The sequence below is a fragment of the Peromyscus leucopus genome, chromosome 8a, assembly GCF_004664715.2.
Source record: "Peromyscus leucopus breed LL Stock chromosome 8a, UCI_PerLeu_2.1, whole genome shotgun sequence".
NCBI classification, from domain to species: Eukaryota; Metazoa; Chordata; class Mammalia; order Rodentia; family Cricetidae; genus Peromyscus; species Peromyscus leucopus.
This window is the reverse complement of record NC_051085.1, coordinates 10062915-10090521: the sequence shown is the minus strand read 5'-3', so window position 1 is coordinate 10090521 and position 27607 is coordinate 10062915. Positions and strand designations below refer to the sequence as shown.

Below are 27607 nucleotides of genomic sequence, written 5' to 3'. Positions count from 1 at the left end.
CAGAGAGAAGAGAAAAAGACAGAGTTTCTGTAGATAGTAAGGCAGATCTTTTGTAGAGTTTTCTCAGAGCCAAGAGTAAGGAGCAAGGAAAGAAAGATGGAGGATGAAGGAACAGAGGACGAAGATGAGGTCGAAAGCACAGGAACTTAATTATTACTAGGGCTATGAGGGGACAGGAAAAGAAGGGACAAAGAGGAACTGAGTGTCAGGACAGGACTGAAGCTGTATGAATAGAATTTTGTCCTAGAGAAATAAAGTAAATGGATATAGAGCATAGTGTACATAGATTCTTTTCCCACAGATAACCCCACACCAGATGTAGCGTTTTCCCCTCTGAGAGGAATCTTCTCAGGGCAAGTCCCTGGGAAAATTCTGTTAAATCATGTTCCCAAAGAGGTAACACTAATTTTATATTTTTCCACAAGTCCTTGACAAAACCTGTCTTAAAAAACTGTGTTCCAGGCTTAAAGTTTTTTCAGGCATTTTAAGATATGCTTTAAGATGAGCTGGGAAATTTTCATATGTAACATAATAGTGAACAGTTTGTTCACTGATGGGGTCACTATGGGTATCTGGCCAACCACTCTTTTCTGAGAACTGACTCCCTACCCACTGTCTAGGTCCTGTGGTTTAGGACTGTGACACCCACTTCTCTGGATATAGGTGATCGGACCAGTAGTTATCCCCTGAACTGAGCAGGACTAGAAAATCATCTTCCTTGTGAAGGAACCCAAGGAAGCTGTTCTGATCATTGACTACAGATCCTGTAAGCTTTAGAGCACTGTGTCAGCCATGGACAAAGAAAGGGGCTTTCTAGAAAGAATAAAAGCCAGAAGACTGCCCTAAAGAGAAAAAAGAGAGTGAGAACAAGATGCGGGAGACAGAGACAAAGAGAGACAGACAGAGAGCTCTGAGATACCAGAAGCCTCCACAAAGCAAGGACCTAGATTCTGTCCAGTCCCGAGTTCCTGTTTAGGACCCTACTCTAGTATGTCTTCTGTTGGGCTGCCTGAGAAATCCCCTTGTCTTTATCACAGCTGCCTGCTTTTTCTTTGCTCACTCAACTAGTTGCTGTTATCTGGCCCACATAAAATGGTGATGAATTAAAAGTTGATGCCACTAGCAGGGTTGTAACTCATATGCTCTAAAAGAAGGAGATCACCCTGGCAAAGGCAAGATCTGAAGGGGTTCCCCAAGAATCCTCATGCATGTGCCCATAAAGACAGTAAGCTGAATGTCTTTATTGTATAGCGGTAAGTAATTCAGCTATAACTGGTCTTTTTCATCATTGTCAAGAGCATATATCCACAGAAAATTGAGAGTATTTGGTTGCTGTACAGAAAGAGATCAGAGTTCACTCAGTTTTGCAGCAGAGAAGGAACAAGTTCTTCTACCTATTCTACAAGCCCCCACACTGAAACAGAGAAAGGCTGGTCAGTTGGTACAGTCACAGTCCATGTAACGCTATGCTTGCTCAGCCTGGGAGTCCAATTTAGTTCTTTAACTGAGTGTGAAAGAGTGAGATCCCTTCCACTAAAAACAGGAGGGTGGGGAAAACCCATAACTCCTAACCCCTTCCATTTTCCAAGCCTTATACAAAGCATCTCTATCAGGCCCCTCTCCTTGAGACAAACATGTCTGTGTTTCCCATTGTAAGATTCTGACAAGACTAGACTATAATGAGGGTTTGGAAGAAACTTGTAAGATGAATTACTAAACAGTCTTATTAATAAAAAAAAAAAAAACCCGAAGCCAGATGCTGAGGTTAAAACTGAGAGATCAGAGGAATAGGAGAAGCCACAGCCAACCTCACCTCACCAACTCCTCAGCTTCCAAAGAGACCTACTTCCTGTATACTCATGCCTAAATGCATTTCTGACCCTGCTCTCTCACTTCCTCTCTCCACCCAGCTATATCACTTCCTCTTTCTGCCCGCCTCTATTATTTCCTGCCTGTCTGTACAGACCTCCAGACCTCCATGGTTAGTGCTGAGATTAAAGGCATGTGCCACCATGCCTGGTTCTGTTCCCCATGTGGCCTTGAACTCAGAGATCTACATGGATCTCTGCCTCCTAAATGCTAGGATTAAAGGTACATGCTACTGTTGCCTGACTTCTGTGTTTAATATAGTGGCAGGCTTTTTCCTCTGATCCTCAGATAAGTTTTATTGGAGTGCAAAAAGAAAGTATCACCACAGAAACTTCTTCATCTACATTAGAGCTTCACTTTTGGTCATTCTTGGCTTGAAACTGTACTTGTTTTTTTTTTTTAACTCTTTTGGCTCTATGCTCTTTGGGAGCCTGCCACCCAGCTCCCAAATAAATATGCACAGAGACTTATTACTTATAAATGCCCAGCCTTAGCTTGGCTTGTTTCTAGCCAGCTTTTCTTAAATTATCTCATTTATCTTTTGTCTCTGGGCTTTTACCTTTTTCTATTTCTGTATACCTTTCATTACTTCTTACTCCATGGCTTACTATGTAGCTGGGTGGCTGGCCCCTTGTGTGCTCCTCTCTTCCTTTTCTCATTCTTTGATCTCTTCTTCCCAGATTCCTCTTCCTATTTATTCTTTCTGTCTGCCAGCCCCACCTATCCTTTCTCCTGCCTTGCTATTGGCCATTCAGCTCTTTGTTAGACCAATCAGGTATTTTAGACAGGCAAAGTAACACAGCTTCACAGACCTAAAAGAATGCAACACATCTTTGCATCATTAAACAAATGTTCCACAGCATAAACAAATGTAACACATCTTAAAATTATATTCTACAACATAAAACTATGGTAATTATTTGTAGGTGAGCATATGGACCCCAAACTAAAGATAATTAGGTGCATTTCCTCCATCAGAAGGGACACTTGGCCTCTAGCAATGAATCACTGAGTCCGGTGAACTTTGTGAGGAAGGAAAGGGGGATGCTGGGATCGGGTAGGCTTTCCTTTAGGACATTGTTAGGCTTTGAGCCCCATCTCCCTTTCTCCAACTCAGCTCCCACCTTGAGACTCTCCACTGCCAGAGTCTTTAGAAGAGCCGCTGCCCTGGGACCAGCCCTGGCACAGCCCATCTGTACCTAATTAGCCTCGCACCACATCTGGATTCCAAGGATAGTTATAGAACAGCACTGAGTTTCTTAGAGGTTGCTTTGCTCATATGAGATTAAGAGTTGTATGCCATTCTTTCTAATCAGAGTGGTGTTTCCAGAAACCTCACATCACTTTGTTCTGCTGGTTAAAAATAAATAAATAAATAAACCTTCCCAGAACAACTGTGGGTTTGGTGGGGGGGGGGGGAGCTTTGTTTGTTTGTTTGTTTGTTAATATGTGTAGATCTGACACTTCAGCAGAAATTCAGGAGGTGTTAACAAGCACATTCAATAATACTGAACATCTTGCACGGCTCTCTAGCCCTTCCTGCTGCCAAACATCTCTCCTATCAGCTCCCTGAGTAGGTCAGATCTGACCACTCCCTGCTTTAAAACCTATGTGGCTCCTCATTGCCTAAAAACAAAACTCTCCATGTAGCCTATCATCTAAAGACCTTTTTCTCTGTCACCAACTCGATTCCCAGTTTCCTTTTATAGACTTGTTTCTCCAAATTGATTATCAGTTCTTAAAAACTGACAGTCATCTCTCACCTTTCTAGTCCCTACCACATAGCACCCACAGAATGCCTATCACATAGCACCCACAGAATGCCCACTACATAGCACCCACAGAATGCCTACCACATAGCACCCACAGGATGCATGCAGGAAAATTGATTTTCTTTTATCTCCACCTCTACCCATCCAATAAATGTTTGTTTAAATAGGGAATAAATTATTACATACTTGATTTTATTTACACTTTTATTTTACCTCAGAAATAGACTACATAATCGTTTAATATTATCCAATAGTTTCACAACACTACATTTCAGCATTAGCAGGGCAATTTGAAAAGAATAACAAATCATCAAAGAAAAGATTTTTGTATTTCATATTTTAAAATGCTGTTTTATATTGATTCTATCACACAAAGTTTCTTTACATAGTCTGTTGCCAAAAAATAATTCTAAATATTTTCCAGCTTTTTAAAGATTTATTTATGAGTGTTCTGACTGCATGCATGTCTGTGTACCATGTACACGTCTGGTGCCCAAAAAGATCAGAAGAGGTCATCAGATCTCGTGGAACTGGAGCTAATGACTGCTGTGAGCTGTCGTGTGGGTGCTGGGAACCACACCCAGGTACTCTGGAAGTGAAGCCAGTGCTCTTAACCACTAACCCACCTCTCCAGCCCCGATCTCTCAACTTTTTACACAGCGTATATAAATAATACTGTATGTTAATGTGATGTTGCAGCTGTGTGAAGATTTTATTGGCTGATTCTCTCAAGGCTGTTTTATTGCCAACTATTATTGTATGCATTGAGTTTGAGTGACAGAGCAGTTGTCTCTGAAGCTGCACTTTCATGCGGTTTTATAATCACAGACTAGAATTCTGGGTCTGCTAACGTGCTGTGTGTGTGGTTACTGTTGCTGTCGCTTGTTCATGATGCTAGAGGGAAAAGTAGCCCGCTATTTCATGAACGGGAAACTCACGAGTAACGGCCACTTTGCTAACTCCGTGTTCTCATTAAGGGTAAAGACGTTGTGTATTCAATTTTGTTACCGGCTGTGCCACTTTCCATCTCTCCACTTCACTTCTTTCCGACAGGGGGAGAAAAATAAGGATGAACCTTCTGCATGGGATCCTGTTGGCCTGAAGTTCCCAGAGCGGAAGGCTCCAAAAGACTCTCACTGCCACCTCTCCAGCAGCCCCAGAACAATAGAACATGCCTATCAATACGGAGGCACGGCCAACAGCCGCCAAGAGTTCGAACACGTACAAGGAGACTTTGGTGAAAAGTAAAGGAGTGCACTGCCTTCTGGGAGCCTCGTGCCATGCTCTGTCCTCCTCTGTCACCGCCACTTTCTCCTCCCTTCCCTTTCTGTGTCCTCCTAATCCTGTCATTTTTTTTCTTGTCAAACTATACACTAAACAATATGTGATTCCTTCTTTCCAAGAAATCGTGCTCACACTTTCTCTCCAAGGAGACAGCACATAGAACAGCATTCTCGCAGTTTACCAATGTTGCTCGAAGAAGAGGCGTCTTAATCGGGGGGGGTGGGGGGGGGGTTCCAAACGGCTCATCTGCTGACTTGACGTCCCCTCCCCTCCCCTCCCCGACATAGATGGCATTCAGATTGTGAATGAGCATGCACCTAAACCTCTAGTGATCCAGAGACCTGGAAAATATAAATGTCCTTGTCCATCTGCGGCCCTCCAGCTGCCCCAAACCCCATTAATTCTTCACAAATCCCTAATGACTCTGTGTTATTAAAGATTACTTTTCATAGTGTTTATGTACCCAGCAGGCAAAATCAGTGTTTTTTGTATTCTTCATGAAGGAAACTTAAAAAAATGTGACTTACCCACACTTGGAGCTAAAGTTCTAGGCAGGTTTCTTCACACACATATTCCCACCCCCTTGGGTGGCTGTGTTTGACATGTGACATTTGTCTATAGTATAGACCCTTCTACTGCAAGGGGCCTTAGTCTGTGATTTATGTAGTATATAAACAATAGTTCTGTGAAATTTTCTCTATGCATGTTAATTACTTGTTGCCATTTATCCACAGAGATAAGTTAATATAACATGTTAATTTTTAGTGTTTACTAATTTTATTAGATATGATTCTCTAGAGCAGTGGTTCTCAACCTGTGGGGCAAGACCCCTGTGAGGGTCGAATGACCCTTTCACGGGGGCCACCTAACACCATAAAAAAACAGATATTTACTTTATGATTCATAACAGTAGCAAAATTATAATTATGAAGTAGCAATGAAAATAATTTTATGGTTGGAGGTCACCACAGCATGAGGGTCACAGCATTGGGAAGGTTGAGAACCACTGCTCTAAAGGAACTGATAGAATGAATATAGAGAGATAAAAAGAGGATTTGTTAGAGTGACTTATAGGCTGTGGTCTGGCTAGTAAAACAATGGCTGTCTCCCAACAGAAGGGCAAAGAACCCAGTAATTGTTCCACCATGAAGCTAGATGTCTCAGCTGGTTTGTTATCTATGTCCCAGTCCCAAAGAAGTAGATTCTAATATCAACAGAGGAAGACCTCTGCAGCAGGGTAGATGGACTTACCAGCAAGACATAGAGCAGACAAAGATCTAAAGCTTCCTTCTTCCATGTCCTATTACCTCAGCACTCTCCAGAAGGTGTGGCCCACATTTAAGGTGGTTTTTCAGACCTCAAAAGATCCAGATTTAGGGTGGGTCTTCCCACCTCAAATAATCCAACCAAGAAAAATCCCTCACAGGTGCACCCAGCTGCTTGAGTTTTAGTTAATTCCAGACATAGTCAAATTGACAACCAAGATTAGCCATCACACTAATTTTCAAAGCAAAGACCCCATAAGATCCACAAACAAGACAAGACTTTATTAAGATTATAACAGACCTCTAGAGAATAGTAAAAATGTAGGTCCATGGGGTCCTCTGGGCCTAAAATTTCTAGAATAGGTCTAGAGAAGAATTTGCATTTTTGAAGTAACCAAGCATACCCAATAAAATTCATTAGCTCATAGTAAGGGATAATTCAAAAGAAGCTGTTTGGAACTAGATAGGATGGCTGCTCTTTCTTGGACTGTATTACTTAGAAATTTTATCTTGCAATATTATTCCCAGTCTCACTTTACATATATGACTTCTCTTTTCCTTGACCAGATCTCAGTTTTCCATTCGTCTGAAAACCCGCTCCTCACATGGGATGATTTTCTATGTCTCAGACCAAGAAGAGAATGATTTCATGAGTCTCTTCTTGGCTCATGGCCGCTTGGTCTTCATGTTTAATGTTGGCCACAAGAAACTGAAGATTAGAAGCCAGGAGAAATACAACGATGGATTATGGCATGATGTAAGTTGAGTATGGAGAGCAGCACTGTCGGCCAGTATTGCCCATTGCCCAGGGGAGTCACACTGATTCTACACTGTGGCCTGATAGAAACAACCATGTCAAAATTCTGAGGCTGTGCACCCAGAGGTCAATTTCAACCATTTATTAATTGCTTATTTTAAAAGTCTTCGACCATATATTAGGTAGTCACAGGCTAATTGTAATTATTTTAACTGAAGTCCCAGTAATCAACATGAGCTAAAGTTCGGTTTCTAATGAATTTTTTTCCTTTCCCCCCACTAACCAGTAGGCTAAGTTCATAATTTTTGACAACTATTACTGACTTTATTTCAAAAAGTAATCTATGGGAGGTATGCAGTGAGTAAACCACTTGAAAGACAGGCTCTTCCGATGGGGAGTACCTAAACACTGGAGGTAGCCAGTGAATGTGGAGCGGCCCTTAGAGTCCACTGTGCAAGGTGTGTTACAGTTAGCTGTAGAATGTGGCTGGTTGTAGAAGGATTTTTCTTTGGGCCGCCACCTCACAAATAACAACGTGGAGACATTATTAATTGTGAAAGCCAAACCTCAGCTTAGGCTTGTTCCTAGGTAGTTCTTATAACTTAAATTAAGCCCTATTTTTTTTTTTTAATCTATGGTCTGTCACGTGGCTCCATATCTCATCTCTCCGAACTACCCATCCTGCTTCCTCCACGCTGGTTAGGGACTCTGCCCTCTTCCCCCAGAGATCTCTCTCTGCCCAGAAGCCCCGCCTATCTCTCCTGCGTAGCTCTTGGCTGTTCAGCATTGTTACACCGATCACAGCAACACCTTCACACGGTGTACGAATATCCCACGACAGCTGGTCAGCTAGGAGGAGGTTCCTAAAGCACCCTGCCAGAAATATAACCCGTACTCAGAGATGGAACCTATAGCTTTAGGTCATTCAACCTAGAGATAAGAAAATAGGTGAACACTTGCCCTAATGCATGAAGAGGTAAACCCAAGGAGAGCCAGAGGGGGGAAAAACGCCAGAATACATAAAGCAAGGAGCAACATGAGACAGTTGTAATAAAGATGTCTGCTCCTGGACAAAGAATCAAGGAATAAAGTTAATGACGCTCGAAGAACAGGATAGCCGAAAGCCCACTAAGAGGAAGGGAGAAGGCTGCTGACCTTCAGAGACGGGGTCACGGTTCTGAGAACCTTCTGTGCCTTCCCACAGTGTTGCAATACCAGGGTTAGGAGGGTGGACAACACAACCTTCCCCCGGGTTGGGGCCATCACTAAGCCGGGCTATTCTCCTCTCCATCCAGGTGATATTTATTCGGGAAAAGAGCAGCGGCCGACTGGTCATCGACGGTCTTCGAGTCCTAGAAGAAAGCCTTCCGCCGAGCGGGGCTGCCTGGGAAATCAAGGGCCCCATTTATTTGGGAGGAGTGGCTCCTGGAAGGGCTGTGAAAAACATCCAGGTAAGCCAGCTGCGCCGAGACTGAGTCGCTGACCCTTGAACCGGAAGATCGCTGATTCCGGGTCCTCATTTCACGGAGGAGGAAGCTAGCAAACGTGAAACGGGTTTTGCTGGAGCAGAAGCATCCTAGGCTGTCCCGTGGGCTTTTCCTGTCTGCCCTGGGACCTTACAAAGTCAGCTGTCACCTTTTGATTTTAAAATAGACGTGAGATGAGGGCATCTCATTAGTTCGCAAGTTCCTATAATTTTATGTAAAGCTACACCAAGACCAGAGAACAAGCCATTCCACTATATTACTGAGTGTGTGTGTGTGGGGGGGGGGGAACCCTTCTGCTCATTTAAATTCAGTTTCACTTTTTTTCTTTCTCACATATAATTTTTAAATATGCAAGGAATGTGGGTATAAGTGGAAGAATTGAGAATATAAGAAACATTTTTGTAAATTGAACTGTAACTATTACATGTTTTTAAAATGTTTCTCAGTGAAAGGAAGGTATCAAAGGACTTAATTTATCTAGACATAGATTTAATTTTATCACAGTGTCAGTACAATGTTAAGATCCTAAAAAGGCGGTTCACAGTATAATTAGACTTGGAGTAAACAGCCCCAATTCTGTGACAATCATTTTTCATTGTTTCCAACTGTAGTATAAAATCAGTTGTCTAAAGGAGACCCAAGTGCCATGTCCTGTAGTAAGATTCACAGCTAGTAGTATAGTTCATAATAATAGTATAAATAATGTAATGTAAATGCACAATGACATGATGGGCTAATGAGGACAGTTCGGCAAGCTTCCTGCCATTTGCATAGAATTTCCCTCCACATCATGATCTTGGGCTCAGCTGTCATTCCTGGAGGCAAATGAATAACACTACACGATCTTCAACTGGAAAACCACAGCTGCAACTTATTTCATCACAGCCTGTGGAAACAGTTCCACAGCCTAATGACTACATGCTGATGTTACGAAGTACAAAATTCCAGCCTCGATGAATTAGTTAAAAGTAATTACCTGGAGCAATATTGATCATTCAGAAAGGTAGAATGAACAAGGGGGTGTCTCTTCCTCTCAAGGCTCACTGGTTTGCTTTCCCATGGTGCATCTAGCACTGGGCGAGGGGATTTGAAGTAACCTCTCCTTCTTCCTTCAGATTAACTCCGTCTACAGTTTCAGCGGCTGCCTTGGCAATCTGCAGCTCAATGGTGCCTCCATCACCTCGGCCTCCCAAACATTTAGCGTGACCCCGTGCTTTGAAGGGCCCATGGAGACAGGAACTTACTTTTCGACAGAAGGAGGCTATGTGGTGCTAGGTAATGTGACTGCTCTGGTGTGATTATGGTCAGCCCCAGCTAAACTCGAGTTAAAGCTTGCTCCCCCGGGGCAGCACATCCAGAATGGGGCCCTGTGAGAGGTGATTCGGTCATTGGAAAGATGAACGCTGTTCTCGTGTGAGTGGACTGTTCACACTCTGAAGACAGCGCTGTTCACCATCAGTGTGAGTTGTATAAAGCTGGCCCCTCTCCTCTCTGTGTATACACATCCACACACACCCTTCCACTTCTGCAGTAAGAGTCTCAACAGATGTTGCCACCATGCTCCTATATTTTTCAGCCTCTGGGACTGTGAGCCAAATACACCCCCTTTCTTTATAAATCAACCAGTGTCGGGTGTCCTGTTATAGCAACATAACAGATTCAGACAAGGATGTGTGTTGAAAGCAGGAGTCCTGAAATGCTTTTTTTCCTGGAGATAGTTAACAGGGGATTTTAAGCCCAAAGTTAAAATTTAATAATGCCAAGCTCATCTCTGTAAGATCCCTCATTCCTGTAAGGTCCCTCGTTCCTGTAGAGTTCCTCTTTCCTCACGGACCACTGTGATCTCCTTTACTGTTTCAAACGAAATATGCAGCACCAATCCTTGTTGCTTTCATTGGCCAAACTTCTGGGTGCAGACCATTTTGATGCAGAACTTCCTACACTGCCCTGTGACCTGGTCAGCTCTTGGCCACCTTATTCCTCCAAGTTCTCTTGTTTGTTAGTATGAACTATTGTCCCCACTGAAGGAAATTACATTCCCTCCCTCTTGCTGCTCTGAAACCCCAGTACAACACTGCCTTTCAGAGATCTTATTCTGAAGATTTTTCTCCCAACCATTACTTCCCTGGTCATGCATTCAACAGCTTTTATTGCACACCACCTGTACAGCAGTCTGTGTGCACACCACCTGTACAGCAGTCTGTGTGCACACCACCTGTACAGCAGTCTTGTGCACACCACCTGTACAGCAGTCTGTGTGCACACCACCTGTACAGCAGTCTTGTGCATACCACCTGTATGGCAGTCTGTGTGCACACCACCTGTACAGCAGTCTTGTGCATACCACATGTATGGCAGTCTGTGTGCACACACCTGTACAGCTGTCTGTGCGCACACCACCTGTACGGCAGTCTGTGTGCACACCACCTGTACAGCAGTCTGTGTGCACACCACATGTATGGCAGTCTGTGTGCACACCACCTGTACAACAGAACCCAGGTCCTCTGAAAGAGCAGCCAGTGCTCTTAACCACTAAAGCCATCCCTCCGCCCCCAGCCCCACCCCCACCCGGCTATTCTTAATAAGCAATGTCTTAGGTTACCACAGTAAACAGTTTCTAAATACTAGCACCAGTTAATTTGGGGGTTAAAATACAGCTAACCAGACCTCTCCAATGACTACAATATGATGTCTATCTTCCATATTTGCATACTGGAGCCCTTCTAGGCAGGGCTCCCATCCTCCATGGGGAACCAGCTAGGCATACCCATGGAACCATCCAGAGCCGCTTCTAGGGCTCTCCAAGTTTTCCAGCCTCTGTATGTGGCTTCAAGTTATAGCTCTGCCCAGATTTTCCTGCTCTCCTTTTTTTTTTAATTATGTATGTGTGATATGTGTCTTCAGATTCCATCCTTTGCCCAAAATGTCCTACCCTCCTCACTTTTATTTATTACTGTGTGTGTGTTATGATGAAGGGGGGCACATGCCACAGCACATGTGTGAGATCACAGGACGATTTTGTGGGTTGGTTCCTTTCTTCTACTTTTGCATGTGTTCCAAGGATGGAACTCAGGTTGGCTGGCTTGGACAGCAAGTGCTTTACCTCCTTAGCAACCCTGCCAGCCTCTCCACTCTCTTAAAAGAGTAAATGGTTCTGTGAGCTGGAATGTCAGTGCCCTGAACTCTCACAGCATATGGAGTACTTCTAGTGTGTTGTCATCATAAAATCATACATAGCTAGAAATTTTATTTTTCTCATCTTGGTAATTTCTATTTCTCTCTGTAGATGAGTCTTTCAATATTGGATTGAAGTTTGAAATAGCATTTGAAGTCCGTCCCCGGAGCAGTTCTGGAACCCTTGTCCATGGCCATAGTGTCAACGGAGAATACCTGAATGTACACATGAAAAATGGGCAGGTAGTGTCCTGAGAAATAACAGTCTATCTTGTCTAACCTTGAATGCAGCAGATGTATTTCACAGAATTATTTCATCAGTCTTTCTAATGGAAAAAAGAGGAAAACTGAACATGAGATTTAAGTATGTGCAATTCAGGTGTTCACACTCACGTGCTGGGAATTGGTTAGAACAGAGTCATGGCCAGGTTGAACTACTTTGTTAGAACCTGTATTAAAAAAAAATCAATTGCAAGGTGGCTGTGGCGCACACCTTTAATCCCAGCACTTGGGAGGCAGAGCCAGGCGAATCTCTGTGAGTTGGAAACCAGCCTGGTCTAGAGAGCGAGATTCAGGACAGGCACCAAAACTAACGGAGAAATCCTGTCTCGAAAAACCGGAAATAAATAAATAAATAAATGAACAGAGTCATGAAAATATGGCAAAGCTGCCAAAAATTACCAATAACATCATGGAATTTTAATGAAAGAATTAGAAGAAAACTTTTTAGCAAATAGAAGTAAAAATATGTCCACTTTCCAACATTCACAAATGTGAAATCATCTTTCTAAATATTTATATGCTTATCACAGATGTGTGTATATATATACATACATGCATATTATTCTCAGTTACTAGAAATTTGTATTATGTTATAATTAAATACCACATTCACCCTAAGATATTACTAAAGAATATTTGGGAAGATATTCAAATAAGTTTAAAGGAAGGGACTGTTTTCATTATGCCTCAAACTTAATGTAACCATGTTTTTATTTGGGTTATAATGTACTCAATTAAAGGCATAAAAAATAAAATAGCTTTCATAGGACTCTGAAATGAATCCTCAGCATATTTGTGTGTATGATATTACACATGCTTATTATATACATTATATATTAGTGTTATATATTATTTTAGCAAATAATATATACTGTATATATTATACATATTAGTTACTAGATATTGGGTACTATTCTAAAAGATTCATAAGAGTGTATTGACTTAGGCCTCCTTTCATCTCAAGGATGTATATAGTACTTTATATCTGAGAAAAATGGGGCAGAAAGTAGATAAATGGAAGCCAAGCAGCTTGGCTTGAAAGTCCATTCTCTTCAACAGTATCTTTTATTTTTCTATTTCTGATTAAAAAAATTGTTCAATATATTTTGATCATGATGTTCTTCTCCCTCAACTTCCCCTCACCCAATTTTGTGTTCTTCTGTCTCTTAAAAACAATGGAAAAGCAAACAAGCAAAAGATCAAGAAGACAAACTTGTCAGAGGGAGAGAGAGAGAGAGAGGCAGAGAGAGAGAGAGAGTCCACAAAAGTACCTTGAGTTTGTTTTGCACTGGCCAACTACTCCCAGGCACAGGACCTGCCCTCCTGCTTGTATAAACAGAATGTACTCTATAAACTCAGCAAAGTCATTCTATGACAGTTCTTACCATTCCTCTACATCCTGTCCAGTAGGATAATTTTGTCCTCTCTCCAAAGATTCAAACTAGTTTCAGTTAAACTCTTTCTATCACCTATCAAAGAGTGACCCCTTGTGTTCACATTGCAAATGTAATCAGGCACGGGTATTTGTTGAAAGTATTGCTCCTCTGTGGTAAATGAGTTAGGAAATTCAGTTTCACCGTGATGATGAGACGTTAAACTAACTCTATAACATTCCCCATCTGTGCAGGTCACAGTGAAAGTCAACAATGGCGTCAGAGACTTTTCTACCTCAGTAACTCCCAAGCAGAACCTCTGTGATGGCAGATGGCACAGAATCACAGGTGAAAGACTTGGAGTGTCCTGTGCCAGCCTGAGCCTGCACAGCACATGGGGGGGGGGGGGCGGAGGATGATGTGACCTTATATGATACCTGACAGATGATAAGAAAAAGTATCATCAGACTAACATGTGTACATTGAATGCACGAAGATGAGTGTTGCCAAAATACAAGACATGGGATTTTTGGAGCGAAGAAACAAGTAGAAGTGTATTCTAATAGTCCTCCTTTCTAAGGAGAGTGTCTCCACAATTGCTCAATTAGATGTGCTTAGACATCATTGCTGTTTCAGTGGTAGTGGAGTATGGGGGGTTGGTATTCTGGAATGTATTGGTATTGTGATAAACTAGTTTCTTTCATGTAGAAATTACCCCAGTACCAAGTATGACTAGTCTTTTTTCCTGTCTTTCAGTTATTAGAGATTCAAACGTGGTCCAGTTGGATGTGGATTCTGAAGTGAATCATGTGGTTGGACCACTGAATCCAAAGCCAGTTGATCACAGGGAGCCTGTGTTCGTTGGAGGTGTTCCAGGTAAGCTCTTCAGAGAAGGGACAGGCTTCCAAATCCAGAAAAACCCAGTAAGCTCTCATAATTGTTGTTATAAAAATTTGGCCATGTATGGTCATAACACCTAAAAATTCAAAGGGTTTTGTATGCAGTGGTCCTTAATGAAAGAGCAGCAAAGTGCTGGGTTTGATCCGAGCACTGAAAAAGAAAAAGAGAAAGAAAGGAAGGAAGGAAGGAAAGAAAGGGAGGGAGGGAGGGAGGGAGGAGGGAGGGAGGGAGGGAGGGAGGGAGAAAGGAGTAAAATGCCAAAACATATAACTCCTCATTCAAGATTGATAACACGTAGGAATTAGCATGCACACCAGGAGATACCAATCCATCTTGCCAGGTTTAATTCTCTCTCTCTTCTCCCTCTCTTTCTCCTTTAGATATCCTCTACACATACACCAACACTACAGAGAACACTCATTCATGAATGACAGTGCTGTAGGACCTGAGAACATTGAGGATTGAAAGTTTGCTGGCAGTCACTCCCCTTACACAATAGGGAAGAATGCATGCTTCTCCTGCCCAGAATTAGTCTGCATTGTGGAAACAGCTGCAGACCCTAAGTTATGTTGCTCAGATGGAAAGGCATTCCCTAAGAGAGGTTTCCATCTCCAGTCCTGGAAATAGCAGCCCAAATGGCGTCTAATTCAGGGTAGTGAGAGGACACTTACAGGTCCCCCAGCAATTACTTGATGCCCCTAGAACAATGACCATTATCTTACGTTGAACAAGACTGTTTTTACATATTTATCTAATTTAGAAAAGGTGAAAGTGAGAGCTGGAGAGGAGGATATAAGATAGAGATATTTAAGCTTTTTACCTGGAACTTGGTGAGAATATCAATAATCCAACTAGATTTTTTTAACTGTATCATATAAAAGCAGTCAATAATTAAGAAAGAAAGATCTACAGATAAAATCAAGCATCTCACCTCATGTCCTCTCAAAATAGTAGTAACCAAGTACTCCTCCTCTTTCTAGGATGAGCTGTGGTAGTTTGAATGAGAACGACCCCATAGGCTTCTATATTTGAATGATTAGTCACTAGGGAGTGGCACTGTTTGAGAAGGATTATTAAGAAGTATGATCTTTTTGGAGAAAGTATGTTACTGGGGGTGGTCTCTGAGTTTTCAAACACCCATTCCAGACCCAGTCTTCTCTCTCTCTCTCTCTCTCTCTCTCTCTCTCTCTCTCTCTCTCTCTCTCTCTCTCCCTCCCTCCCTCCCTCCACACATACCTGCTATTTGAGGGAGAGAGAGCTACCTCTCCAGCACCATGCCAGCCTGCATGCCACCATGCTTTGCACCGTGGTGGGAATTGTGATAATGGACTAAGCCTCTGAAACTAGCAAGGTCCCAAATAAATGCTTTCTCTTATAAGAGTTGCCTTGGTCGTGGTGTCTCTTCACAGCAACAGGACAGTGACCGAGATACTAGCATTAACAATAATGATAACTCAGGAGCCAAAAGGCATAATTAAGACCCTCAAAAAGCAACCCCCTGTTATATTTCACAGAGTTACTCACACCACCGTTCCCCAGTCCTCCGCCTCTGCTCTGGCTTTGATTCTGAAAGGGACTCTAGTGGAGGCCACCGTCGCACCTCATGTCTGTCAGGGCAGTTCTCTTTCTCCACGGTGCTTCCTTCCTAGAATTCACGGTATAGCTTCAACTGTTCCACAGGCTTCCAGTACACACAGGAGTGAATTAAACAAAGCACGCCCTGCCCCCTTGGTGCCCTCGCCTCTGGTCTCCCAGTACCATCTGAGATTGCAATTCCTCAATGTTCAGGGATGCTGTCTCTGCTCCAGGCCTTCCCACCCACCGGTGCTCAGGGATTGAATTTCTAGTCAATGTCGCTCTTCATTTTTCTTCTGGTACCTTTCCAAGGAACAACTTCTCCCGCCCCTCCAACCTAGTTCCTTATTGAGCCTCTGGACTTGCCTTTTCCTTCCATTCTTCCTCCCTAGGGTACACACAATACCACTGTTGTGAAACTGTATTACTTACTTTCCTATTACCATGATAAAACCCAGTGACCAAGGCAATTTGTAGTAGGAGGGGTGTATTTAGGCTTAGAGTTCTAGAGGGTTACAGTCTGTGATGGCACAGTGAAGACAGGGAGGCGGTTTCAGGAAGCTGATCGCTTCATAAACAAGCCCAGAGCAGAGACAGCCAATTCAAAACAGTGTGTCTCTAAACTCCCAATGCCCGCCTCCAGTGACATACTTCCTCTAACAAAGCCACACCTCCTAAGGCTCCCAAACAGCACCCTCAGCTGGGAACGGCATCCTCCAATACCTGAGATGTGGAAGACATTTCTCATTCAAACCGTCACAGGTTACCATAGAACACCACTGAACAGGACCTCACCCCATCCAGCACTCACTGCTAAGCACCTGCCTAAGCTCGTGGTGACCAAGCAAGCGTGTCTCTCCAGTGTGAGAGTGACAGCACTTGTTCCTCCCTGTACCTGAAGGGGTCACCCTGTGATTCACCAGAACTTCATCTTTGACTTTTGTCTGCCTTCTGGGTCTGTCAGGAAGCTCCACAGACTGAGTGAACAAGATACACCTAAAGCCACGACCAGGGTGTCCAACCCATAAGATGGATGGCGAAATTTCCCTAGTGAGCCACCCCATAGGGACGAGCTTACCGTGGTTGGAACCACCAGCCCACTGCACCACTGCAACTTTTAATTCCACCTAGAAAACATGCCAGCAAGCCATCAGCAAAAGCAATTGTAATTTAAGCTGGCTGTGATTAATTCTATCACCCTGAACGGCTTGAGATTAATTCCACTAAAATCACATCAGAAACCAGGGCATTAAGAATGATAACTAAAGAAATTAAGCACAGATAGAAATCCTATATGCCCTGAATTCTCTTGAAATGGCAGTCACTCTTGTACAACTCACGACTTTGATACCACATTTCTCATGTCCCGGTTTGCTCCCTATGACTGTGATAAACACTGTAACCAAACCAACTTGGGGAGAAATGGAGGGAAGCCGAGACAGGAGCTCAGGCAGAGGCCCTGGAGGAATGCCGTTTACTGCCTTACTCCTCCTGGCTTATATACAGCTCAGGACCATCTGCCCAGGGGTAGTACTGCCCATCATGGGGTGGGCCCTTACACATCAATCATTAATCAAGAAAACACCACCAAAGACACACCTAAATCTCATGGAGGCAGTTCTGCAATTGATAAGCTTTAGGTATGTCTTTGTGTCTTTGGATGACTCTAACTTATGACTCTAGTTGACAAAAAACTAGCTATGACATCTCACTAAAAAGTTAATAAATAGCCTGGCAATGATGGTACGTTCCTTTAATCCCAGCACTTGGATCTCTAAGTTTGAGGCCAGCCTGGTCTACAGAGTAAGTTCCAGTACAGCCAGGGCTACACAGAGAAACCCTGTCTCCAAAAACAACAAAAAGATATAAATAAAATTCATTTAACTATTACACACACACACACACACACACACACACACACACAAAATCAACTTGCCTATATGGTAATTTAAAAGGATCTTTGAGATTAGCGTATCCCATTCCCAAGTCTAATCAGTCACTATTGAAAACTCTACATTATTTTCTATAAAATGTAGTCAAGTCTTCAGTCCATCTTGGAAATATTCTCTCTTAAAATTTGGTGCTTAAGCATGGAAACCAGAGCTCAGATTCCAGGACCCATGTGAAAGCCTGATATTATCCATAGCATGCATATAACCCCAACAATGAGACAAAGACAGGAGGATCCTGTTCAATAACTGAGCCTCAATAGTTCAGTATCATAGCTGGAAACAAAATAGTGCCCTCAGGGTTTAAGTCAAGACCCTGCCTCCAAGAAATGAGACTAAGAGAGATAGTGAAAGACATTTAACACACCCTCTGAATTCTGCACACATAAGTGCATGCACTACACACAAATTCACATACAACACACACACACAAACAACCATGTTAATTTTGTTAACCAATTACTCAGGGCCCTGGGGTACTCTTCCGTCACTACATATAATTAATTTTATGGTAAATCATGCAGACCATAATTGCTATATTAATTATTTCCTCCAGATGATTTTCTGCATGAACCAGGGGTGGGCTGCTCAGGCAGAGTGGAAGCTGTGTTCCTCTGTGGTGGAGGCTGTACAAAGTTCCTCTCAAGCTTTCACTCAGTTTTTATCCTGAAGATGAAGTACTTGGAGCAGGCTTTGCAAACATGTAGCCATTGTAAATTAGATACAAAGAGAAGGAACTGCTCTCTGGGGTCCTTCTGAATCTAAAGCCTTATGATTACCGTTCAAAGGCAGAATGTGATTTCCACTGTTTTCAACAAGCAGCCTCCGTACTTGCGTACATGTGTGTGTACGTGCGTACGTGCGTACATACTCTACACTGGATAGAAGATGCACAGCTGCTTCCCGCGGTTTGCTCGGGGTCCTAGTTCACGTTCCTTCCCAAGTTAGATTGCAGAATCTTTTGTCTGCTGCCGCTCACATAGCTGTGTTTATAATAATGAGCTTTGACTAAAGATATTTTAATTTTATGATATTTATAAGCTCTCTAAGTTGCTTTAAATTATATTGCTTCTTTCATCCCAAGACACCTAATTGTACATGTGTAATTAATAAACAGCAGGCTTCTAGATACCTAATTACAATGAGAGAAGATTCCTGACATACTACAAGACACCTGTGTGCATACAAAATCCATGCTGCCTATACTTCCCTATTTATAGTTCTTAAACCCTGAGCTCAGAAAAATTAAATTTTACCTCATTTGAATTCATTATTTTCTCATTATTTCCATAAGCTTGGCAAAAAATGTAGAGACTTAAGGGTGAAGGGTAATGAAGATAGGAATTAAACAAAAACATTAACTCTGTCCAAAAATAACATGGAAGCTCAAATTCCTTTCCCCTTCTCAGCAAAGCACAGTAAGCGAATGAGGCCTCGGGGAAATTAACTCTGAACAGCACAGTTAGAGCATGAAAACTCAACTGCGAGGCTTCACGTGCAGCCCACAGTATGCAGAGAAATGGGATCGTAGAAAGCATGGCAAACGTTAAAACCCCTCTGTGTTCTCATCCTTCAAATGCGAGGGCTGGGCCTGGGAGTCTGCTAGAGAACCCTGTGCCGTGGCTGATGTGGAAATCATTTGGACAGTCTGAGCAATGTTCCAGTTTTTACCAGGAGGTAATGTGGGAGCCCGGAATTCCCCCACTGACATTTCTGCTCTTTTTTATTTCTCTTTTCAGAGTCTCTTCTGACACCGCATTTGGCTCCCAGCAAACCCTTCACAGGCTGCATCCGCCACTTTGTGATTGACGGTCGCCCAGTGAGCTTCAGTAAAGCCGCCCTGGTCAGCGGGGCTGTGAGCATCAACTCCTGCCCCACAGCCTGACATTGCAGGACTCTGCTGCCAACAAGAGCCCTTCCTAGCACTGAAATAAACACAGAGCCATTGGGGGGGAGGGGCAGAACTCCCTCCCCACGGAAGCTCTCACCTGGTTGAAGGGGATTTCAATAAATCAGAGACCAGCCACTTCCTATTTCTTATTTGAATTTATACAATGGGTCCAAAATTTTTGTCTGCGGTGGACAGCAATTGAAAAGGTGGCAGAATGCCTTATATTGAGAGCCCATGTACTTCAGCTGGCAACGTTACTGCTCCTGTCTCTAATAAAATAGAAGGGCTTCCAAACCAGCCCTGGTGTCGCTGCGTTCTCAGAGTCAACAGTTTTTCAGGGGAGATCGGTCAACTTATTCCCAATGTTTGTCCTCAACTACTTTCTCTTACCTTGGATTTCCTGACTTGTTCACAAGCTAAAATTAGGTTACAGCGGGAGTACCTGGTTTAGGAACAGTTCTAAGGGATTATGCTTTTATGGGGCTGGGGAGATACCTCTGAGCATAGAGGTGCTTGAGGACAAGCCTATGAGTTAGATCCTCAGCCCCCACACGGTTTCAGGAGAGTTAACCTATGACTTCTCAACAAATGCCATGTGTGCATCAGCATTTATGGGGTACTGTATGTGTGAGCACTCATGGGGCATGTGCATGCATGATCATCAGCACTCACAAGGCACGTGTATATGCACACATACATACACATAAATTTGTTAAAGAAAAGGAAATAGCCGGGCGGTGGTGGCGCACGCCTTTAATCCCAGCACTCGGGAGACAGAGGCAGGCGGATCTCTGTGAGTTCGAGGCCAGCCTGGGCTACCAAGTGAGTTCCAGGAAAAGGCACAAAGCTACACAGAGAAACCCTGTCTTGAAAAACCAAAAAAAAAAAAAGAAAAGAAAAGAAAAGGAAATAGTATAATTTAACATTTTCTGGCTTGAAAGGAGGCCACCTTTTTACAGAGTTAGTACAGAGTTAGTTAAAGAGCATGTCCCACTTAAAACCATACTGTGATCTTCTGAAACGGAAGCCTCACCATGTACATGAACTTGAATCAGTTCTTAGATAAGACTTCACTCTCCCAGATTCAAAAGGAAAAGTTTTATTTTTCTTCTTTTAGCTAAACATAGCATTCTCAGTACTGATGCAAGGGGAAAAATGAGTTATATGTTTTTGTTTCGGTTTGTTTTGTTTTGGTTTGGTTTTGGTTTTTCAAGACAGGTTTCTCTATATAGCTTTGGTGCCTTTCCTGGAACTCACTCTGTAGCCCAGGCTGGCCTCAAACTCACAGAGATCCACCTGCCTTTGCCTCCCAAGTACTGGGATTAAAGGCATGTGTCACCACCGCCTGGCCTTGTTGTTGTTGTTTTTTAATTTAGAATTTTTTTATTCATTTTACATACCAATCACAGATCCCCCTCTTTCCTCCTCCCACCCCTCTAGACTTCGCCCCCCCCCAACCTAACCCCCATTCCCTCCTACAAGAAGGTAAGGCCTCCCATGGAAAGTCAGCAGAACCTGGTATATTCAATAGAGGCAGGTCCAAGCCCCTCCCCCTGCCTCAAGGCTATGTGAGGTGTCCCACCATAGGTAGTGGTCTCCAAAAAGCCAGCTCATGCACCAGGGATGGATCCTGATCCTACTCCAGGGAGCCCTTAAGCAGATCAAGCTACACAACTGTCTCACTTATGCAGAGGGCCTAGTCCAGTCCCGTGGAGACACCATAGGTGTTGGTCTAAAGTTCATGAGTTCCCACTAGTTTGGTTTGGTTGTCTCTGTAGGTTTCCCCATCATGATCTTGATGCCCCTTGCTCATAGAATCCCTCTTCTTTCTCTTCAACTGAACTCCTGGAGGTTGGCCTGGTGTTTGGCTATGGATCTCTGCATCTGCTTCCATCAGTTACTGGAGAAAGGCTCTATGATGACAGTTAGGGTATTTGCTTATCTGATTACTGGGGTAAGCCAATTCAGGCACCCTCTCCATTATTGCTAGTAGTCTAAACAGGGGTCATCCTTGGGAATTCCTGGCAACTTCCCTAGCACCCTGTTTTTCCCTGTCCCCATGATGTCTTCCTCTATCATGGTATCTCTTTCATTGCTCTCCCACGCCATCCCTGTTCTAGCTTGACTATCCTGTTCCCTTATGTTCTCACCCCCCAACCCCCACCCTCCATTGCCCCTCCCTCATCCCCAGTTTATTCATGGAGATCTCATCTATTTCCCCTTCCCAGAGAGACCCATGCTTCCCTCTTTGGGTCCTCCTCGTTAACTAGCTTCTCTGGAGCTGTGGGTTGCAGTCTGGTATTGTTTGCTTTACATCTAGTATCCAGTTATGAGTGAGTACATACCATGTTTGTCCTTCTGAGACTGGGTTACCTCACTCAGGATGATATTTTCTAGTTCCATCCTTTTGCCTGCAAATTTCATGATGTCATTGTTTTTTACTGCTGATTAGTACTCCATTGTGTATGTGTGCCACGTTTTCTTAATCCATTCTTTGGTTGAGAGGCATCTAGGTTGTTTCCAGGTTCTGGCTATTATGAATAATGCTGCTATGAACATAGTTGAGCATGTGTCCTTGTGGTATGATTGAGCATTCCTTGGGTATATGCCCAAGAGTGGTATAGTTAGGTCTCAAGGTAGATTGATTCCCAATTTTCTAAGAAACTGTCATACTGATTTCCAAAGTGTCTGTACAAGTTTGTACTCCCACCAACAATGGAGGAATGTTCCCTTTGCTCCACATCCTCTCCAACATAAGCTGTCTTCAGTGTTTTTGATCATAGCCATTCTGGCAGGTGTAAGATGGCATCTCAGAGTCACTTTGATTTGCATTTCCCTGATGACTAAGAATGTTCAGCAATTCCTTAAATGTCTTTTGGCCATTTGAAAGTCTTCTGTTGAGAATTCTCTGTTAAGCTCTGTAGCCCATTTTAATTGGACTGTGTGGTATTTTGATGTCTAGTTTCTTGAATTCTTTATATGTTTTAGAAATCAACCCTCTGTCAGATGTGGGGGTGGTGAAGATCTTTTCCCATTCTCTAGGCTGTCGTTTTGTCTTATTTACTGTGTCCTTTGCTTTACAGAAGATTCTCAGTTTCAAGAGGTCCCATTTATTAATTGTTGCTTTCAGTCTGTGCTACTGGTGTTATATTTAGGAAGTGATCTCCAGTGCCAATGCATTCAAGACTACTTCCTACTTTCTCTTCTATCAAGTTCAGTGTAACTGGATTTATGTTGAGGTCTTTGATCCACTTGGACTTGAGTTTTGTGCATGGCAATAGATATGGATCTATTTGCAATCTTCTACATGCTGATGTTCAGTTATGCCAGCACCATTTTTTGAAGATGCTTTTGTTTTTCCATTGTACAGTTTTGGCTTCTTTGTCAAAAATCAGGTGATCATAGGTGTGTCGGTTAATGTCAGAGTCTTCATTTCAATTTCATTGGTCCACATGTTGGTTTTTATGCCAATACCAAGATGTTTTTATTACTATAGCTCTGTAGTAGAGCTTGAAGTCAGGGATAGTGATACTTCCAGAGGTGGATTTATTGTATAGGATTGTTTTAGCTATCCTGAGTTTTTTGTTTTTCCATATGAAGTTGAGTATTGTTCTTTCCAAATCTGTGAAGAGGGATTTTGATGGAGATTGCACTGAATTTGTAGATTGCTTTTGGTAAGATTGCCATTTGTGCTATGTTAATCCTACCTATCCATAAGCATGGGAGATGGTTCCATTTTCTGATATCTTCTTCAATTTCTTTCTTCAGGGACTTAAAGTTCTTGTCATACAGGTCTTTCACTTGCTTAGTTATAGTTATGCCAAGGTACCTTACATTATTTGTGGCTATTGTAAATGGTAATGTTTTTCTGATTTCTTTCTCAACCCATTTATCATTTGTATATAGGAGAGCTACTGGGTTTTTTGTTTGTTTTTGTTTTTGTTTTTAGTTAATCTTGTATCCTGCCACATTACTGAAGGTTTTTTTTTTTTATCAGCTATAGGAGTTCCCTAGTAGAATTTTTGGTGTCACTTATGTATACTATCATATCGTTGGCAAATAGCAAAAGTTTAACTTTTTCTTTTCCAATTTGTATCCCCTTGATCTCCTTTTATTGTCTTATTGCTTTAGCTAAGACTTCGAATACTATATTTAATAGATATGGGGAGAGTGGACAGCCTTGTCTTGTTCCTGATTTTAGTGGAATTGCTTGAGTTTCTCTCCATTTAATTTGATGTTGGCTGTGGACTTGCTGTAAATTGCTTTTATTATGTTTAGGTATGTTCCTTGTATTCCTGATATCTCCAAGACCTTTCTCATGGAGGGCTGTTGGATTTTGTCAAAGGCTTTTTCAGCATCTAATGAGATGACCATGCAGTTTTTTTTTCTTTCAGTTTGTTTATATGGTGTATTACATTGACAGATTTTCGTATGTTGAACCATTCTCGAATCTCTGGGATGAAGCCTACTTGATCATGATGGATAATTTCTTTGAAGTGTTCTTGGATTTGGTTTGCCAGTATTGAGTATTTTTCCATCAATGTTCATGGGGGAGATTGGTCTATAATTCTCTTTCTTTGTTGCATCTTTGTGTGGTTTAGGTATTAGGGTAACTGTAGCCTCATAAGAAGAGTTTGGTAATGTTCCTTCTGTTTCTATTGTGTATAACCATTTGAAGAGTATTGGTATTAGCTCTTCTTTGAAATTCTGGTAGAATTCTGCACTGAAACCATCCAGTGCTGGGCTTTTTCTGGTTGGGAGACTTTTAATGACTGTTTCTATTTCCTTAGGGGTTATAGGTCTATTTAAATTGTTTATCTTATCTTGATTCAATTTTGGTATGTGGTACCTATCCAGAAAATTGTCCATTTCTTTTAGATTTTCCAATTTTTGTGGAGTACAGGTTTTTGAAGTATGACCTAATGATTCTCTGTATTTCCACAGTCTGTTGTTATGTCTCCCTTTCAACTTCTGATTTTGTTAATTTGGATGCTCTCTTTCTACCTTTTGGTTAGTTTGGATAAGGGCTTGTCTATCTTGTTGATTTTCTCAAAGAACCAACTCTTTGTTTCATTGATTCTTTGTATTGTTCTCTTTGTTTCTATTTTATTGATTTCAGCCCTCAATTTGATTATTTCCTGGCGTCTGTTCCTCCTGGCTAAGTTTGCTTCTTTTTGTTCTAGAGCTTTCAGGTGTGCTGTTGTCGCTAGTGTGAGATGTCTCCTAATTCTTTATGTGAGCATTTAGTGCTATGAATTTTCCTCTTAGCACTGCTTTCATAGTGTCCCATAAGTTTGGATATGTAGTACATCATTTTCATTAAATTCTAGGAAGTCTTTAATTTCTTTCTTTCTTGACCCAGTGGTGACTCATTTGGCCATTATTCAGTTTCCATGAGATTGTAGGCTTTCTGTAATTTTGTTGTTGAATTCTAACTTTAAGCCATGGTGGTTTGATAAAATATAGGAGGGCATTCCAATTTTTTTGTATCTGTTGAGGTTTGCTTTGTGACCAAGTATGTGGTCGATTCCATGGAGTGCTGAGAAGGTATATTCTTTTTTGTTAGGGTGGGATGTTCTGTAGATATTAAGTCCATTTGAGTCATAACATCTGTTAGCTCCCTTATTTCTCTGTTAAGTTTCTGTCTGGCAGACCTGTCCATTGGTGAGAATAGAGTATTTAAGTCTCCCACTACTAGTGTGTATGGTTTGATGTGTGATTTAAGCTTTAATAATGTTTCTTTTACACATGCTTGTATTTGGGGCATAAATGTTCAGAATTGAGACTTCATCTTGGTGGATTTTTCCTGTGATGAATATGTAATGTCCTCCCTGATCTCTTTAATTTTAGTTTGAACTCTATTTTGTTAGATATTAGGATAGCTACACCTGCTTCCTTCTTATGTCCATTTGATTGGAAAGCCTTTTCCCAGCCTTTTACTCTGAGCTAGTATCTGTCTTTGAAGTTGAGGTGTGTTTCTTGTATACAGCAGAAGGATAGATCCTGATTTTTGTATCCATTCTGTTAGCCTGTGTCTTTTTATAGGAGAATTGAGGCCATTGATATTAAGGGATATTAATGACCAGTGGTTGCTAATTCCTGTTATCTTTTGGTGGTAGTGTGTGTGTATTTCCCTTCTTTGGGATTTGCTCCTGTGGGGTTATCTATTGCCTGTAACTAGAGTTTTCCTGCCTGGCCCAGAGTCAGGACAAATCTTTGTTACCCACCAGTCCCACAGCCGCTCAGACCCAACCAAGTAAACACAGAGACTTATATTGCTTACAAACTGTATGGCCGTGGCAGGCTTCTTGCTAACTGTTCTTATATCTTAAATTAACCCATTTCTATAAATCTATACCTTTCCACGTGGCTCATGGCTTACCAGCATCTTCACATGCTGCTTGTCATGGCGGCGGCTGGCAGTGACTCCTTCTGTCTTCCTGTTCTTTCTTTTCTCCTCTCTGTTAGTCCCGCCTATACTTCCTGCCTGGCCACTGGCCAATCAGTGTTTTATTTATTGACCAATCAGAGCACACATTTGACATACAGACCATCCCACAGCAATTGCCTGTGTTTTTGTGGGTGCATCTGACTTCCTTAGGTTGGATTTTTCCTTCTAATGCTTTCTGTAGGGCTGGATTTATGGATAGGTATTGTTTAAATTTGCTTTTGTCTTGAAATGTCTTCTTCACTCCATCTATGGTGATTGAAAGTTTTGCTAGGTATAGTAGTCTGGGCTGGCATCCATGGTCTCTTAGTGTCTGCATTACATCTGTCCAGGACCTTCTGACTTTCAGAGTCTCTAATGGGAAGTCAGGTGTCCTTCTGATGGGTCTGCCTTTATAAGTCACTTGGCCTTTTTCCTTTGATGCTCTTAATATTCTTTCTTTATTCTGTATGTTTAGTGGTTTAATTATTATGTGGCAAGGGGACTTTTGGGGGGAGTCTAGTCTATTTGGTGTTCTATAAGCTTTTTGTATCTTCATAGGTATTTCCTTCTTTAAGTTGGGAAAGTTTTCTTATATGATTTTGTTGAATATATTTTCTGTGCCCTTGAGTTGTATTCTTCTCTTTCTTCTATCTCTATTACTCTTAGGTTTGGCCTTTTCACGGTGTCGCAGATTTCCTGGATGTTTTGTTTTATGACATTTTTGGCTTTGGTGTTTTCTTTGACTGATGAATCTATTTCCTCTATTGTATCCTCTACACCAGAGATTCTTCCATCTCTTGTATTGTTGGTTATGCTTGTATATGTAGTTCCTGTTCGTTTGCTCAGGTTTTCTATTTTCAGCATTCCCTCTGTGTCTTCTTCATTGTTTCTATTTCAATTTTCAGGTCTTGAATTGTTTCCTTCACATGTTTAATTGCTTTTTCTTGGCTTTCTTTAAGAGATTTATTGATTTCTTCCAATTTTTTGTCTTTTCCTCAATTTAAGGGAATTTTTCATTTCCTCATTAAATGTCTCTATAATCTTCATAAAGTTATTTTTAAGGTCATTTTCTTCTGCTTCTTCTATGTTGTGATGTTCAGGTCTTGCTGTTGTAGAACTGCTAGGTTCTGGTGATACCATATTGCTCTTTATGTTATTTTATGCATTTCTGCACTGGCATCTACCCATCTCTTCCTCCAATAGATGCAAAGGTGTCTGTGTCTGAGGGAGTTGCTCTTGGTCCAATCTGTGCTTGCTGTGTCTGTGTCTCAGGGGGCCACTCTGGGTTCAATCTTAGTTCTTGGTCTAATTGGAGCTGCTAGATTCTGTGTCTCAGGGAGCTGCTCTAGGTCTAATTGAAGCTGGCTGATTCTGTGTCTCAGGGAGCCACTCTTGGTCCTATCAGGCAGGGCTCTTGGTCCAATCAGAGCTGGCTGATTCTGTGTCTCAGGAAGCCACTCTTGGTCCAATGAGAGCTGGTGGATTCTGTGTCTCAGGGAGCCACTCTTGGTCCTATCAGGCAGGGCTCTTGGTCCAATCAGAGCTGGCTGATTCTGTGTCTCAGGAAGCCACTCTTGGTCCAATGAGAGCTCTTGGTCC

General features: G+C 42.1%; 1 protein-coding gene across 2 annotated transcripts in view; it reads left to right on the top strand.

Annotated features, from left to right (window-relative positions):
* Window positions 1-19886, top strand: part of Lama4 (laminin subunit alpha 4) — a 148385-nt gene extending 128499 nt beyond the window's left edge. For both annotated transcript variants that reach the window (XM_028874826.1, XM_028874825.2), the window contains exons 31-38: window positions 4695-4885; window positions 6758-6947; window positions 8243-8398; window positions 9550-9709; window positions 11721-11851; window positions 13518-13611; window positions 14020-14139; window positions 19427-19886. In XM_028874826.1, the coding sequence (XP_028730659.1) occupies window positions 4695-4885; window positions 6758-6947; window positions 8243-8398; window positions 9550-9709; window positions 11721-11851; window positions 13518-13611; window positions 14020-14139; window positions 19427-19572 (1188 nt within the window). In that variant the 3' untranslated portion in view covers window positions 19573-19886. The remainder of the gene's footprint in view (window positions 1-4694; window positions 4886-6757; window positions 6948-8242; window positions 8399-9549; window positions 9710-11720; window positions 11852-13517; window positions 13612-14019; window positions 14140-19426) is intronic.
* The last annotated feature ends 7721 nt before the right edge of the window (window positions 19887-27607 follow it).